This window comes from Muscardinus avellanarius, assembly GCF_963383645.1.
Source record: "Muscardinus avellanarius genome assembly, chromosome: 3".
In the NCBI taxonomy this organism is placed as follows: domain Eukaryota; kingdom Metazoa; phylum Chordata; class Mammalia; order Rodentia; family Gliridae; genus Muscardinus; species Muscardinus avellanarius.
In genome coordinates this window covers 84,111,212-84,127,324 of record NC_137788.1, presented here as the reverse complement: position 1 = coordinate 84,127,324, position 16,113 = coordinate 84,111,212, and the positions used below count along the sequence as shown (strand labels likewise).

Here is a 16,113-nt window from a genome sequence, read left to right as displayed (position 1 = left end):
TAAAAATAGAACAAGCCTTAGAGATGATTTGAGATCTAAAAAGTGAATCCCAGGCATATCAAATAACTTGCCTTCATATAGAAAGTCAAAAACAGAAACCAGGAATAAAACTTAGATTACTTGAATTCAGTGTGTTGTAATTTTTTTTAATATAACACTTAAACAAAGAAAAATGGCAATAACAGTTAATATATAATTAAGCAACAAATAAATACTGAAGCCTAAAATTTCACCTAAGTAGAATAAATTTATTTTGTTTAAAAAAGTTCTAACCGGACCCCTATCTTTACAAGGCTTGTAATCAAGCATTTAAGGCAAGATTTATACATAAAAAAAATATCAAGAAACAAAATGAAGCAAGCATTCTTGTCTAACTTCATATAAGTGAAAGAATAGAAAGGACGGTATAAACAAAAGACCTTAAAGTCTCAGACCCTAAGTTAATAACCAAGGTGTATATTTTTCTTATTTTCCTATGGAGGTTTATTTTGGTTAAAATAGTTGGAGACAGATTATAATAATACATTTTACACAAGGGCTGGAAATAATTTAAGAGAGTATTTTAAGTCCAAGATTCAAAATAGCCTAAATGTGTCTGCCCCCAAACCTACAGGACAGGGCTGGCCACCTTCTGCTTACATCCACAGAATAGAAATGCTTTCTTCACAAAAAGGACTATTCATGATTGATAAACCGAATTTCCATCTTGCAAAAGTTTTTTTCACCATCAAAGATAACCTAGCCACACCAAAAAAAATTTTTCCAATTCTGAAAACCTGAAGCAATCAAAACTCCATTAAATGTAGAAACAATCTACTACAAATAGTTGTAGCACTATGAGGTGACAAAAATTTCCCACATCTGAAAAGAGTCAACCAGTTTCAGCAAAGCAACAAAAACACGAGTCATTTCTATGGTCTTTTCAGTTAAAAGATCATGATCCAACTCATGAAACCACACCACACCACACCGAGAAATAAACAGGAAGAGTTTTGCCCAACCATGTCTATTGGACAGGACACTATCTCCTGCCCTTTTTACCAGCTTTCCTCTTCCCAGAGAGCAAGTGCTTGGGCTTCATATTGAATATGTGTCTGTCTGCCTCTCCTTTCATCCCCAAGTGGTTCATCTTCTGTGAATTCTTCATCATTGTCTTGGCTTTCTTCACCATCTTAACATCCAGAAGACCAGAAACATCACGTGGAGTTTGAGAGCAACTCTGGCTCCAGGCTACAGAAGAGGGTGGAACCAATTCTCACTTTCTTTTCTGAGTGACCGCTGAGATCTTCTTGCCTGTACTGCATAATGGATACTGTCTTTATCATCTATCTTGACTCCCAGACTCTGCATCTCACTCTCCAAGATTGTTCTCTGCACCTTCTCGGCAGTCCAAGGCATCTGAGGTCCCTGTGTATTCTTTTCTTTGGCTAGCAGGACTTTCAACTCCTTTTTTTCTCTGATCTGCTTTGCCAGCTGCGTGATTTCCACCATTTATTTCCTTGTCTTTACTCTCAGATTCACCATCATACTCTCTAGCAGCTCTTCTTCTCCTTTTTCTAACTCTTTTAATTTCTTCATGATGGCAGGATCAATATAATTGGCTACATTATGGCCTTCCGAGATCTCTGGTATATTTTTCAGATGAATTCATTAAATGCCAGGTTTTGTTTGTTTGTATGTTTGGTGTTACTGGGGTTCTTGGAAGCCCTTCTACCTCCGGGATACACTCCCAGACCTATTTTATACTTCTTATTGGAAACAAGGTCTCTTAAACCAGCGTGGCTGGCTTCAAACCTATGCAATCCTCCTGTCTCTGCCTCCCAAGCGTGGGGATTACAAGCGTGCGCCACCACGCCCGGCTAAACTCCAGTATTTTTGAAGATCCAGAATATAACCATTTCCCATTTCTACCTCAAGATCTCATTCCCGCTTCTTCTTGGGCTCCCTAATTTCCATCTTCCTGTGCACCACCACTCCTTCCAGGATGAAAAGGGGCCTTTCCTTATCATCTCTCTTGTTTGGTACTGCCAAATGCAGTATGTTCAGCACCTCATTCATTTTATTTCCTTTCATTTTGGTTTCCACTCGATGAGCCAAAAGCCTATCACAAGCCTCTGTTTTAACTTTAATAATACCTTCCTTGGTCAGGGTTCTGGGCTTTATTATAGGGAAGCCTTCAACCTTTAAGTCTATAAATGTTTTCTGATCATCTTCGGTTAGTCACTTCACATTACATTTGTTTGCCACAACTATAAGAGGCTTGTCGATGAAGAGATGTCTGATGTTCTGGAAGAAGTCTATTGCTCCTTCAGCCCATGTTCACACTGCTCAGAAAAATCCATCACATGGAGAATGGCAGCATGGAGGTGGGCCAGGGCAGTGATGGCCTGCATTACAATTGTGGTCATATCCTCCAAGGATGATCCAGAATCCCTGGAATATCTACAACTTGCCAATGTAGATACTTATAATCCATATGCCCAACATATGGTGGTGAATGCGCAGGGCTGAATGTCCACATGTGCTCTTGTCACCTTTTGATGAAGCTGAACTTCCCCCATATTTGGGTACCCACACAAAATTACAGTTCTTGTATTTGGATCAATGGTTGGCAAAGAGGATAAATGTTTACACGCTTGTTCCAAATACTCCAAACTCTGCCTCTGCCTCTCGGTAATAGTGCATATTCGCCCAAGTGCAGCGTGGTATAGCTGCTTTGCAACGGTTAAGATAATCGCCATATTTCATAAGCCACACATAATCATTAGCAACATTGTTCACTAGATTTTTGGCAATATTTATTTGTCCTAGAGCCAACTTGTAATGATCCTTGTTATAAAGAATATTCATCAAATCTGCATAAAAATGGATGGATTTCACCCAATTTGGAAAAATCTATAAGAATCTATGAGATATCTGTCATGATAGTTCTGTTGAGTAAATTTAGCTTTTCTCATATAAAAAGTCTAATGCAATAAATTTGGTAATGTTTATTAATAACTCTTGGAGTCTTTTGTTGAGTCTTCGATAATGCAAAGTCGATTAAAGTCCTTAATGGATGGCACTTCCGTGATCTTGTTGGAGTTGTACTGCGCCAGGCTATCAGTGGGTGCAGAGGTGTATATTAAATAGACCAAATAAAACAACATATAGTGAAGATTATGGGTAAAAGAAGGTGAAGGATTTAATGAAAAAGAAAGATTAAAACCATATGAAGTATGGTACTACATATACAACAGAGTCTAGACAATATAAAATTACTGTATGTGAGCTTCTACTAGGTAGAACAAAATGTTAAGAAGTGATTTAGGGAATGTTACTTAAGCAATGCTGTGCAAGATGAATTATAAAGAGGGGTGAGATAAGAGGCTAGGTGACTGGCTAGGAATCAGTTCTCTCTGTGCAAGAGATTGAGAATCTTACAGCCACGCTCTCCTCCTCACCAACATACACATTCCAAGCTGACTTTAAACTATATAAATTGGAAGAATATGATAGTAACAGAGAAGCTAAAGTCAGAGAAAAAGACCTGGGGAGTGAAGGGGGGCCTTTGTTGGATACTGTGTGTTCAAAGTTACTGAAGTAAGAGACAATTGCATCTATTATTTACATAGTTTTATGAAACAAATATTATTTTTAAAATCATGAAGATACAAAATACCCTTTAAGTGAAAGACAAGGCAGAAAATTATTAGCATGAAAGTGTTACATGAAGCCAAAAGAAGAAAGATATCAAAGAGAGTCTATAAACCAGCTGTGACATTTGTTTGCCAGAGTTAGATAGCAAGAAAGATACCACCATCCTACCTATCCCATTCCAAAGTTAGGGTATTCAAATGACAACAGAAGAACCTCTTGACTTTAATAAATATTAACTGTAGATGTCAATTTAACTAAATTCCAACTTTTATCTTAGCCCTTAAAGATAATCTGAACCCAAAATTAATAACTGAAGTACTAAGATAACATTAGATGAGATGGTCTATTTTTCCTCTATTTTATATTGTTGACTTTTCCTCAAATAAGTACCAAGTTTACTTGTCTCACTGTAACAAAATCTGATAAATTCTGATTGTTGACAGTTCTTAAATGCCTTCGGGTACAGGTTATTCTTAGAAGCACAACCATTCCTGTTATTACTGTGTTCATGCAATAGGACTCAAGATTTACTCTGGCTTAGACAGTCCACCCCTTACCTTATCATCAATATGAACTACCATACATTTGCAAGCTATATTTCTATTTCTCTAACTCTCTCTCCCATCTTCTGTAATTTCTAAGGAAGATTATTTTTGCTTTCTTGAACTGGGATTAAACTTAAATTTTTAACTCCTTCAAAGATAGTACATAAAATGAACCATCGTACAATGAGGCTAGATCTAGACAAAACTGAGAGGCTGGCAACGTAAGCCCCTCTACCGCCCTTACTAATTCAACTGCCTCACCTTCCCTTTACCTGTAGCAAACCCTACAACAGTTAAAATGGGCACTGATACCTGATTAGTGAGGCCTGCATTTAAATAAGGACTCTTCAAAGCCAGGTTTTGAAGAAAAAAAGTTGATTATGCCTGAAAGCTTTAAAAAAAAAAAAAAAGACAATGAGCGTTATGCTATTTTTTTTAAACATATTTAGGTTTGTGGGGTGAAGACATGTCAGAGACAAGTCGTTGTGAGCAAATGAAAGCACAAGTGCAGAGCACAAGGCCTGATCATAAACCAAAGAATCTTCTAAGCAAATGATACTGAAAGAGTCAAAGTCAGAGCTGGGTGTGGTGGTGCACTATTCAGGAGGCTGAGACCGGAGGATCACGGTTCACAGACAGCCTCAGCTACTTAGTGAGGCTCTCCGCAACTTAGTGTGACCGTTTCAAAATAAAAAAGAAAAAAGAAAATAGGGCAGGGGATGTAGATGGGAGGTCAAATGTCCCTGAGTTCCATCCCCAGAACTGCAAAATAAAAATAAAAAAAAGTCAAAGTCAGATTTGATTTACCCAGTAAGAAAAAAGAAGCCACATTTTTTTTAAACTAAAGCTTTAGAAATATCAACGGGACAAAAAGAAAAGCAAAAAGACCAAGTAAGAAATCAAAATAATCCAGGCAAGACAGAGAACTGTGAGAAAAGGAGGAATGTAAAAGGATAGACTACCATATAAGAAACTTAAGGGTAGCTGAAAAACAAAATACAAGAGAAGGAGTAGAGGGGTGTGTGTGTGTATGCATGTGTACATGTGTGTCACCGGGGACTGAACCCGGGGCGTTCTACCACTGAGCTATACCCCAGACTTTTTATTATTTTTTAAAACAGGTTCTTGCTAAAGTTACTACTCGCTGGCCTCAAACCTGTGATGCTTCAGACTCAGCCTCCCAAGTTCTAGGTTTACAGGAGAAAGATTTTAAATGTGTAAGCATGATCTGATTTCTATCAAAATAACTATTCACATACAATAATTCTATATATTAAAATGAGTGAGAAGCTGAAAGAGCTAATAAAAAAAAGTTTCTACATTTTCCAGTTTGAGTGGTATGCCTCTACCATTTTGTACTCCATTAAGATGTATGACTACCATGCCAATAAAAAAAATTTAAAAAAAAAACAAGTATTGCTTGGTTAATTGAGAAAAAGCAAAAATTATTAATTACTTTCTTAGAGTGTCCCAAAGATATGGTGCTGAGGCAAAGGGAAGGAGAACAAGTCTCATGTGACAGAAATAGGGTTCTCTCTGGGAACCACAGTGCTTTGGGAATATCATAACTTTGTCTAGCTATCATTAAATTAAAAGGCTACAGCTTTTATAAATGAAATGAGAAATACTATGTTTTAAGAAGATAAATTTGGCAGAAAAGTTTTGTTTTTTATTTTTTAGTACCGAGGATTGAACCCCAGGCCTTGCACATGCCAGGCAAATGCTCTACCTCTGAGCTATATCCCCAGCCCTCCACAGAGAAGACTTTCAAAAACAGATCCTAACAATAAGACTAAGTAAAGAACACTGTAATACTGAGGTAAGAATAGGAAGAAAAATTATCAGATCCCAACGACTAACAGGATAAGACTTGGAGAGTAGGAGACAAAGGATATACTTCTAGATACAAAATGGAAGAAGCTCAGGCAAATGAAGATGAAGAACAAAGCATTATTTTAACAACTATTAAAATATCAATAATGATAAAAATCTTGATAAGAGGGTTAAATTAGAAAGAATAATAAAAATTTATTTCTATAACCAAGTATTTCTGAAAATACTTAAAGAATTCAGATACCATTTTTGGTATCTTAAAATATATTTAATCAAATATGAGAAAGCAATCCTCAAACATCTTAATAAATGAAAAGGTTTTGCCCCTCCCCACTTTTTTTGGTGGTACTGGGGTTACTGGAAACCCTTTTACCTCCGGGCTACACTCTGAGACCTATTTCTATACATATATATTTTTTTTGGGGGGACAGGGTCTCTTAAGCCAGCAAGGCTGGCTTTGAACCTGTGCAATCCTCCTGTCTCCGCCTCCCAAGCATGGGGATTACAAGCGTGCGCCACCACACCCAGCGGTTTCTCCCCTTTCAATTCAGTCTTTGTTTTATTGACAGTGTTTAACTACAATAAGCAATATTGTTTCAGGTAGCTGCACTGTCATATTCTTTAATATCCCATATAATAAAATAGAATGAAATAATAAGAGAAAACTATTTAAAAACTCCCACTGAACAAAAAAGTACTTGCATGAGAGGTGTTAATTTAGAGATAAATATTTAGTAGATTTCTTTACTTAAAAAGAAAGCCTTTTGACATAACCAAAGCATTTTTGAACACTTAACATTACAATTTCATAAGACTTACCTCTTTACAAAATGTCCTAGGGACCATGATTTTCAGGATCTGTGAAAGTCTTGATAAAAATACCCTGTCCAACACAGCTCGCTCTTTTTTTCCTTCTTTCTACATTAGGAAGAAGAAAAAAAAATTTAAGTTAGTTATAGCAAGTAAGATTAAAGAACTATGCTTCATCTCAGTCAATACAGACAACTATTAAGAAGAGGACTGCATTTAGAGAACAGAGACCTGCACTGCTTTTCACATTCAATTACACTTCCAAAAAAATAAGACATTACTAGAAACTGAATAGACAGTGAGACGTTCTGGAGCCACCTCAATATCTAGGAGAAGAACAGCAAGTGCAAAACAAAAGGTAAAAGTGTAATTTGCTTGAGAAATAACAAATGGCTAGTCTGGATAAAGTTATGAGAAAGGCACAGTAATAAATGAGATCAGAGAGATAGCCAAAAAATGGTCAAATACATGTGTGTGTGTGTATATGTGTATGTGTGTGTACGTGTGTGTGTGTGTAATTAGCCACTTCCTGATCAATACAGACTGGGAGGAGGGAATGGGAGACACTGGGGATTGAACCCGGGAGCATTCGACCTTTGAACTTCCTTCCCAGGCTTTATTTTTTATTTTGAAACAGGGTCTCACTAAGTTGCTGAGGGCCTCGCTAACTTGCTGAGGCTGGCAGCGAATCTAATATCCTCCTGTCTCAGCCTCCCAACCACTGATATTTCAGAAGGAAGGAGTAGATGTTAAATGTGTGTACTCTCAATAACAAAGTCTTTAAAAAAACTGCTGGACAAGATTTTCCCTGATATCAATTACAGAAAACTCCTGAATTCTCTGATTTATCACTCAACATTTCTAATATGCAATTTGCTAATGTACTCTTTGTTCCTCATAAACTCAAAGACAGACAAGGTTCTTTCAGTCATGTAGTTCACAGTCTAGCAGGGGAAACTGATAAAAGTAAATCAATAAATTATTATAGGTTGGCTAGACAGGAATATAAAAAAATAAGAATGTTACAGATAGGATAACCAGAAAGACTCTTGACATTAAAGCTAAGAAACAAAGCGAAGCCAATGTTATTTGGGAGGAGGGGAAGACTGGAGAGAGTGAAACAAGAGAAACACCAAGCACAAAAACCCAATGTTGGGAATACAACTGGTACACACACTTTATAGCAAGGTGCTGAGCAAAGAAAACAAGAATGACAGAAAGTAAAAAGGTAAGAAGGGCTATAAAAGGATAGGGCCTTTAGGTCATATAAAGGATTAAAAATTTATTGTCACTATACAGAGATTTAAAATAAGATAACCTTATCTCTCTCTGAGACTTCTTTATCTTCACTGGACCTATGAACAGCCTTTCTATGATGGTGACATTCGTTGCCCATGGTAGAAGATATTTATTACCCTTGGACTGTTTGGGGGAACAAGCTAGAAAAACTTTTTGGAAAAGACTAGACACTCCAGAACCTCAACCCCTACCCAGTCCTCTTCACTGGTTAACTACTATGTTTTTGTTTTGCAGTACTGAGAATTGAACCTGCAGCCTCACACATGTGAGAAAAGCACTCTACCACTGAGCTATACCCAAGCCTTTTCATTTTATATATTTTTAATTCTTTCTCAGTAAGTTGCTCAGGCTGGCCTCAAACTTGTGATCTTCCTGCCTCAGCCTCCCAAACAGATAGGATTATAGGCATACATTAATCCACCTAGCATTACTATGTTCTTGACAAATACTCATGATAGAGCAAATACTATTATTTAGGTAAACTATAAATAAGCTTTAATTAAATTTATAACTAACTTGAGCCTTAAATAATTTTAGTACCAGAATAAACTACCTTCCATGCATCAGACATTGTTCTTAGACACAGGCACATATTTCTAATAAATAGACACTGAGTACAGTTCAGAACTATAAACAAAAAAAGGAAGTCTAAAGGCATTGTGTTAACAGGATTAGAAATAAAGACTAGGTAAGGAATCAATCCACACTATAACTGTCAGACTCAATATTTTGTTTTTAAGAGAAAGGTGTAAACCACCTCCTATCTCACTCACACATGCATTCATGCATGCATTTATTCAATAAGTTTTTACTGGATCCAAGGCATTATACCAAATGATAAAGGACACATCAGTAAATGAAGCATGCTAAAAGTCCTATGCACAGTCTATTTAGTTGAGCTAGCCTATTTTCCTCAAGTCAAATCTCACAACTTCAACTTAAACATCCTTTTTTATTTCCCCTGAACTAAAATATAGCAAGCAAAAAACAAGGAGCTGGTTACAATAGTGGCACACCTGTAATCCCAGTACTTGGGAGGCTGAGACACTGGCACAGGAGGACTACAGGTTCAAAGGCAGCCTCAACAACCTAGCAAGACTGTGTTTCAAAATAAACAAATAAATAAATATTTTTTTAATGGGCTAGAGATGTAGTTTGGAGGTAGAATGTTCCTTGGGTTCAGTCTCTAGTAACACACACACATACACAAATACACACACAAACAAACAAAATGACACTGGTGGTAGAGTTAAATCCAATAAGTTAACATTTATAGGTATAAATTAGTATTTATTTAAAAGAAATCAACTGAGTTACCACATGACCATGATATAAACTCAAGAGAAATGAAAACAAATAACCAAAAAAAAAACAACTATTAATATAAATGTCCACAGCAGCACTATTCCTAATAACCAAAAAACAGAAAGAACTCAAATGTCCCTCAACTGATGAATGAGTAAATAAAATGTGGAGTATTATTAAGCAAAAAAAAAAAAAAGAATGGAATGCTGATATTGCAATAACAAATAAACCTTAAAAATCCCATGCTAAGTGAAATAAGACAGGGGGCCACATATTGCATGATTTTGTTTCTATAAAATGTCCAGAAAAGGCAAATCAATAGAGACAGAAAGAGCTAAGTGTGTGGTACACACTTGTAATCCCAGTACTTGGGAGGCTGGAACAGGGGATCGCAGGTTCACAGCCAGCCTCAGATACTGAGGTCCTCCACAACTTAGTGAGACTTGTTTCAATAAAAAGAATAAAATTTAGGGCTAGGAGTGAGCTCAGAGGTAGGATGCCTCTGGGTTCAATCCCTAGTACCATGGGGGGAAAAAAATAGAGACAGAAAGTAATTTAATGGATGTCACGGGTTGGAAGAAGAGAGTAATGAAGAGTGACTACTATTGGTATGGGATTTTATTTGGGAATTGATGAAAATTTTCTAAAATTAGTAGAGATGGCTATTCAAAATATTATGGTATATGAATTATATATCAATAAACCTGTTATTCCAAAAATAAATAAAACTGATGAGTACCAGATGTAGGATATTTGTCAAGAGAACTGTTCATCAGAAAGACACCTGGGGATTATAACTTACCAAAAACTTCACTTAAACAGTTATGACTAAATAAGTAAAAGCAATTTTAGGTTGAATTTTAGCAATACGGTATTCATATTAATGTAACAGTGCTGACCTAAGCCATGCTAATCACACCTCATTTGAACAACTACATTATATTCTAAACACAATGTCTGGGACCCCGTTATATAAGACCAGAAGAATGTAAACAGAATTGAAAACAGATTTTTAAAAAATCCATGTCACATGGGAAATAGCTGAAGAAACTGAGGTTCCTTGGCAAAGAAAAAGATTCAAAATTCACAACTATCTTCATATATGTTAGAAGAGATAGTAGACTTATCTTGTGTTGCTACAAATGACAAAAAAAGGCAATCATTAACAAGCAAAAGAGACTAAGTTAATATCATCACAGGCTAGAATTCTTAAGAGTTATGACTACCTCCTTAGAATAAAGCTTTTGCCAGGTGTTGTGGCACAAATTTGTAATCCCTGCATTTGGGAGGCTAAGACAGGAGGATCGCGGTTCACAGACAGTCTCAGCTACTTATGAGGCCCTTTGCAACTCAGTGAAATCCTGTTTCAGAATAAAAAAATAAAAAATGGGGCTGGGGGTGTAGCTCAGAGGTAGAATGCCCCTGAGTTTCCCCAGTACCGCGGGGGGGGGGGGGGCGGGGGATAATGCTCTCTCTCCACTGAATGAACAGATTCAAGTAAAACTAGAAGACATCTGTCATGAGTCTATGCCAGAAAGAATTCCTGTAACTGTAGCATATTAGAAGTGATGCTTTTAAGTTTCCTTCTAATTCTGAAATTCTATGATTTTATCCTAATTCAAAATTATATTAAAAATACATAAAAATACGTGAAATCACAAAAAGTAGATGATTTAAAATTTTACCTCATTGTTCTGTAATGGTGGTTTTCCACTTTTCTTACTGCAGAGGAAACAAAAGAGAGCTTTATTTGCAAAGTATTATCATCACTAAAATTATAAGATGTCAAAAAAAGTATCAAATTCTGCAAATGGGTTTCTTCTTTATCATATCCCATTGGAACTGAACATGTTCAACAGTAACAGTCCAGCTGCCTCTTCACAGGTTGAGCATTCCTTATCTGAAATGCTTGAAAGTGTTTCTGATTTCAGAGTTTTTATGATTTGGGAGTATTTGCATATACTTTATCAGTTGAGTATCCCTCATCTGAAAATCTTCAGTGCTCAGTTTCAGATTTCAGAGTATTTCTGACTTTGGATTGTCAAGTTAGGGATACTCGACCTATACTACATATCATTTACAGGAAGTGACCAGTAAATGTTAAATAATAAATATTGGCTAGTAATTTCTACACATATATGTATGTACACACATATACCCCTACTTTGCAAATCTCTCTATGGAAAGTGGCAATTTACTTCCCCATCCATAAACCAAAGCTTGGCCATGTGAATTGCTTTGGCCAATGGGACATTTAACAAACTGACATGAAAGTCTAAAATGTTTGTACACCAGGCCCTCTCTCTTGCTGCAGGAAATCTTTCCCCAATCACATGGGCAATCCAGGATAGTCTCTTATAAAATGAAATGGCATATGTCATTCCCATATTACAAAGGAGGCCTGGAAAGAATAAGTAACCCAAGTTTCATGCTCTGATAACTAATCTAACCAGGCTTCAGTTCTTTTTATAATCTGCTGCTAGAGTATTCTGTGATTCACATAATATTGGTTATATTTTAAATTTCTTGTTTGATGTATACTTCTTCCCAGTAAACTAGCTTCATGAGATTAGGGTTTCTCTTAAACTGAGGTGAAAGAGTATTTGGGATATAAGATGTTTATTGGGGATTAAAACTTGTGATGTTAAGACAAGAAAGCAAGTTTGGGCAAAACCCAAACTATGACACAGGCCAACAAAATTTCAGCCAACCAGGTGAGAGCTCTAAATCAAGTAGTGTCTTATCAGAATGCTCTACAATGGGCTGAAAAATCCAGGATTGTATCCCTGCCTGCTCAGTATGCATGTATACTGCTCCAGAGAAGTCAAGATAAGGCAGGGGTCTCCAGCTGAGGTAGACACTAAGGAATGGACAAAGGGGGCTGCCTAGATTCCACGTTCTCACAGCTAGGCAGTAATCCCTTCTATAAAGGGGAGTCTGGATGGCACATCTCCATGTCTACCACAGGGGTCTATGTTTTAATCCTCTATGTTCAACATCAGGTAAGCTTCAATGATCTACACAATGAGCACTTTCAATAATAAGATACCAAGTCACCTAGTAAAGCTCGAAAACCAGCCAAACTTAACTATGATTCAATAGATATTACTTTTAAAGTGCTTAGGGTTTATTGTTTCTAATTTCAATTGCATCACAGGATTGTCTGTTTTAAAACTGTTACAAATTATAAAGCTGTTCCAGACAATGTTTTTTAGCATAACAAATCAAGAGGAAAAAGACAACCTAATGTCAGAGAAAGAAAATATTTGCAACCATATATCCAAAAGAGGTTACTATCCAAAATACATAAGTAACTCAAACAACACAGTAGCAAGAAAAAAAAATAACCCAATAAAAATAAACAAGGTCCTGGACTCATTTCTCAAAGCATATACAAACGGCCAACAGGTACATGAAAAAATATGTTCAACATCTCTAATCATCAAGGAAATGCAAATCAAAACTATAACACTATATCACCCCATACCTTTAAAGATAGTTTTTATGAAAAAGACAAAAGGTAAGTGTTGGTGAGAATGTGGAAACAGAGAATTCTTGTATACTGTTGCTGGGAATATAAATTAGTAGAGCCACTATGAAAAACAATAGAGATTTCTCAAAATATTAGAAACAGAACTTCTTGCAGGTGTATACCCAAAGGAAATGAAACCCATATCTTGAAGAGACATCTTCATGTTTGCTGTAGCATTGACTATTTACAATAGTCAAGCTATAGAATCAACCTAAGTGCCCAACAGGAGATGAAAAGATAAAGAAAGCATGATAAAACATATAATGTGATGTATTATTTAGCTTTAAAAAAGGAAATCTTATCGTTTACAATATGGTTAAATTAAACCTGAAGGACATTAGGCTAAATGAAATACACCACCTCTCTCTCTCTCTCTCTCTCTCTCTCTCTCTCTCTCTCTCTCTCTTCTCTCTCTCTCTCTCTCTCTCTCTCTCTCACACACACACACACACACACACACACACACACACACACACACACAATAAAAAAACCTGCATGATCTCATGTGCATGTGGAATCTTAAAAAATCAAAATAATAGAAGAGTAGAATGTGCTTGCCAGGAACTCAAGGTGAGAAGGTGTTGGTTAAGAGACAGAAACTTTCATGAATGATAAAATAGTTCTGTAGATTGTAGCACAGAATGGTGACTACAGCTTGATAGTGGTGATCATTTCACAATGAACACATATACACTGCTAATAACTATTATAAGTTGGTATTTATACAGGTAAATGAGAATCCATGTGATATAACTTCACAAAAATAAATTAGGCACATATATACATGTACAGACATACACACACTCACACATATCTATGCTATACATATACACCCACACCCACACCCACCAGTGGGCCACATAATCTCTCTTTGCTTTTCTGCTAAAAAAATTTCCACAAAATAAATTACAAAGCACAAAAACAGATAAAAAAATTTTTTTTTTTTTTTGGTGGTGCTGGGGTTCCTGGAAACCCTTCTACCTCCGGGTTACATTCCCAGACCTATTTTATATTTTTATTTGGAAACAGGGTCTCTTAAGCCAGGGAGGCTGGCTTCGAACCTGCGTGATCCTCCTGTCTCCTCCTCCCAAGTGCAGGGATAACAAGTGTGTGCCACCACGAACGGCTAGATAAAATCTTTTTAAAAGTTCTTGTCTCAACTTTATAAAGAAACTGGAAAACAGATAAACTGGATAATTTCCTAGAAAAATATAATTCCAAAACTTACAGATTTAAAAATTGAGCAACTGGGCTAGGTGTAGTGCCTCACACTTGAATCGAATCCTAGTACTTGGGAGGCTGAGACAGGAAGATCACTGATTCCAAGTCAGCCTCAGCAACTTAGTGAGACCCTCTGCAACTTTGTGAGACTCTGTTTCAAAATTAAAGAATAAAATAGGGCAGGGGGTATAGCTCAGAGGTAGAAGGCCTCTAGGTTCCATACCTACTACAAAAAAAAAAAAAAAAGAGGAACTGGGAAAGTTATGAAATTCCCATCTCTACTCCTAAAAAGGAAAACACAAAGCTCAAAAGATTTATGAGGAAATTCCATTTAAAAAAAAAAATCAGAAAACAGATGATTTTCATGTTTTAATTGTTCCAGGGCTTAGGTTTAAAAAAAAAAAAAAAAAAAAGCTTTGACATTGTTTTTGCTTCAGGTAAAGCATCAACACCAAAACCTAACAAAAACTAAACAACAACAAAAAAATACTACACTAGTCTCACTTCTACCAAGTTTTATTTTTTCTAATTTCAGATCACAAGAATATATTATTTCTATTCAACAAGTAACTTATAATTAAAACTTAAAAATAAACATATATATAATCACTTTCAGAAAAAAAAATCAAAAACTCCACAATATAGTTCTCAAAAACCTCATAATCTGGCTCCAGCCCTTTTCCAGGCTCATCTCCTGCCAGTCATTATAAATATTCTGTGCTCAGGTTATCTTGAACTTGATCGTTGTAAAATTGCCCACTTCTCACCTCTCTGATGACAATTTCCCATGCTTCCACTTAATACTATGCTCTTTCACACCCTGCTGTATCTTTATATACTACTATGTTCAGTTAAAAGGAGTCTTCTTTTATCAGTCTGTTTAAGTCTCTAAAACTCTGAACGTGACTTCTTGAACAAAGCAATCATCTGTGCCAGTTTGCCTAGAATGACTTTTGCTTATACCTGCTGTCCTTATGTAATGATTAATTATACCCTCTTTCAATCTCAAAAATGTGCTAGTGAGGAAAGTAAAGTACATGATAAGCCTGTCTTGGAAGCATTCTGTCCATCTTCTCCCTTCACATCATGTATTGAGATATCTTCTGTGCTCCTCTGGAGTCTCTCCATCATATCTGGCCTTCATCAGTTTGTTGAAAGAAGGAGTCATGTCTTATTCATCTCTATATCATTGAAAACTAAGACTACGATTGGCACATATAAATACTGAACTTTTACCATGTTTTGACTTCTAAATCTTATTTAGCATATTAAGAAAGTTACTTTCAAAATTAAAATATTTTAAGGGAGACTTTTGATTGAGTCAAGGTAAAAATTAAAATCGTGTCAAAATAGAAAGATCTGAATGACCAGCTCTGGGAAACATGCTTGAGCTGTTATAGTAAACCAGCTGAACACATGACAGGGAAAGCAGCTTCCTACACAAGCAATCTGAGAAGTAGAAGGATACCAAGTTTTGGGGTTTGTTTGGTTTTTTTTTTTTTTTTTTGGTTTGTTTGTTTTGAGGTACTGGGGATGGGACCCAGAAGAATTCTACCTCCGAGCTACACCCTCAGGCCTTTTTTTTATTATTATTCTTTCTTTTGAAACAGGGTCTCAATGAGTTGCAAAGGGCCTCACTAAGTAGCTAAGGCTGTCTGCAAACCGTAATTCTCCTGTCTCAGAATCGTGAATGCTGGGATTACAAGCGTGCGCCACCACACCTGGATACAAGTTTGTTTGTTTGTTTGTTTGTTTGTTTGTTTGTTTGTTTGTTTAAAGAAATACACAAAGCAGGTGTGGTGGTGCACGCTTGTAATCCCAGCATTTGGGAGGCCGAGACCGGAGGATCGCGGTTTGCGGACAGTCTCAGCTACTTAGTGAGGTCTTCCGCAACTCAGTGAGGCCCTGTTTCAAAATAAAGAATAAAAA

At 36.4% G+C, this 16,113-nt stretch overlaps 1 protein-coding gene and 1 pseudogene across 4 annotated transcripts in view; both read right to left on the bottom strand.

Annotated features, from left to right (window-relative positions):
• ABCD3 (ATP binding cassette subfamily D member 3) overlaps positions 1-16,113 on the bottom strand; it is a gene marked incomplete at both ends in the record, with an annotated part of 80,893 nt that overhangs the window by 39,039 nt on the left and 25,741 nt on the right. For 2 of the 3 annotated variants that reach the window (XM_080690967.1, XM_080690969.1), the window contains 2 exons: positions 6,837-6,935; positions 11,117-11,153. In XM_080690967.1, the coding sequence (XP_080547093.1) occupies positions 6,837-6,935; positions 11,117-11,153 (136 nt within the window). The remainder of the gene's footprint in view (positions 1-6,836; positions 6,936-11,116; positions 11,154-16,113) is intronic. The other variant, XM_080690968.1, reaches the window with a different exon arrangement.
• LOC308261016 (GTP-binding protein 4-like) lies at positions 1,022-3,149 on the bottom strand (annotated as a pseudogene). The gene is made up of 2 exons: positions 1,866-3,149; positions 1,022-1,653 (listed from the first exon to the last, which is right to left on the bottom strand). The product of its transcript is annotated as a GTP-binding protein 4-like (transcript).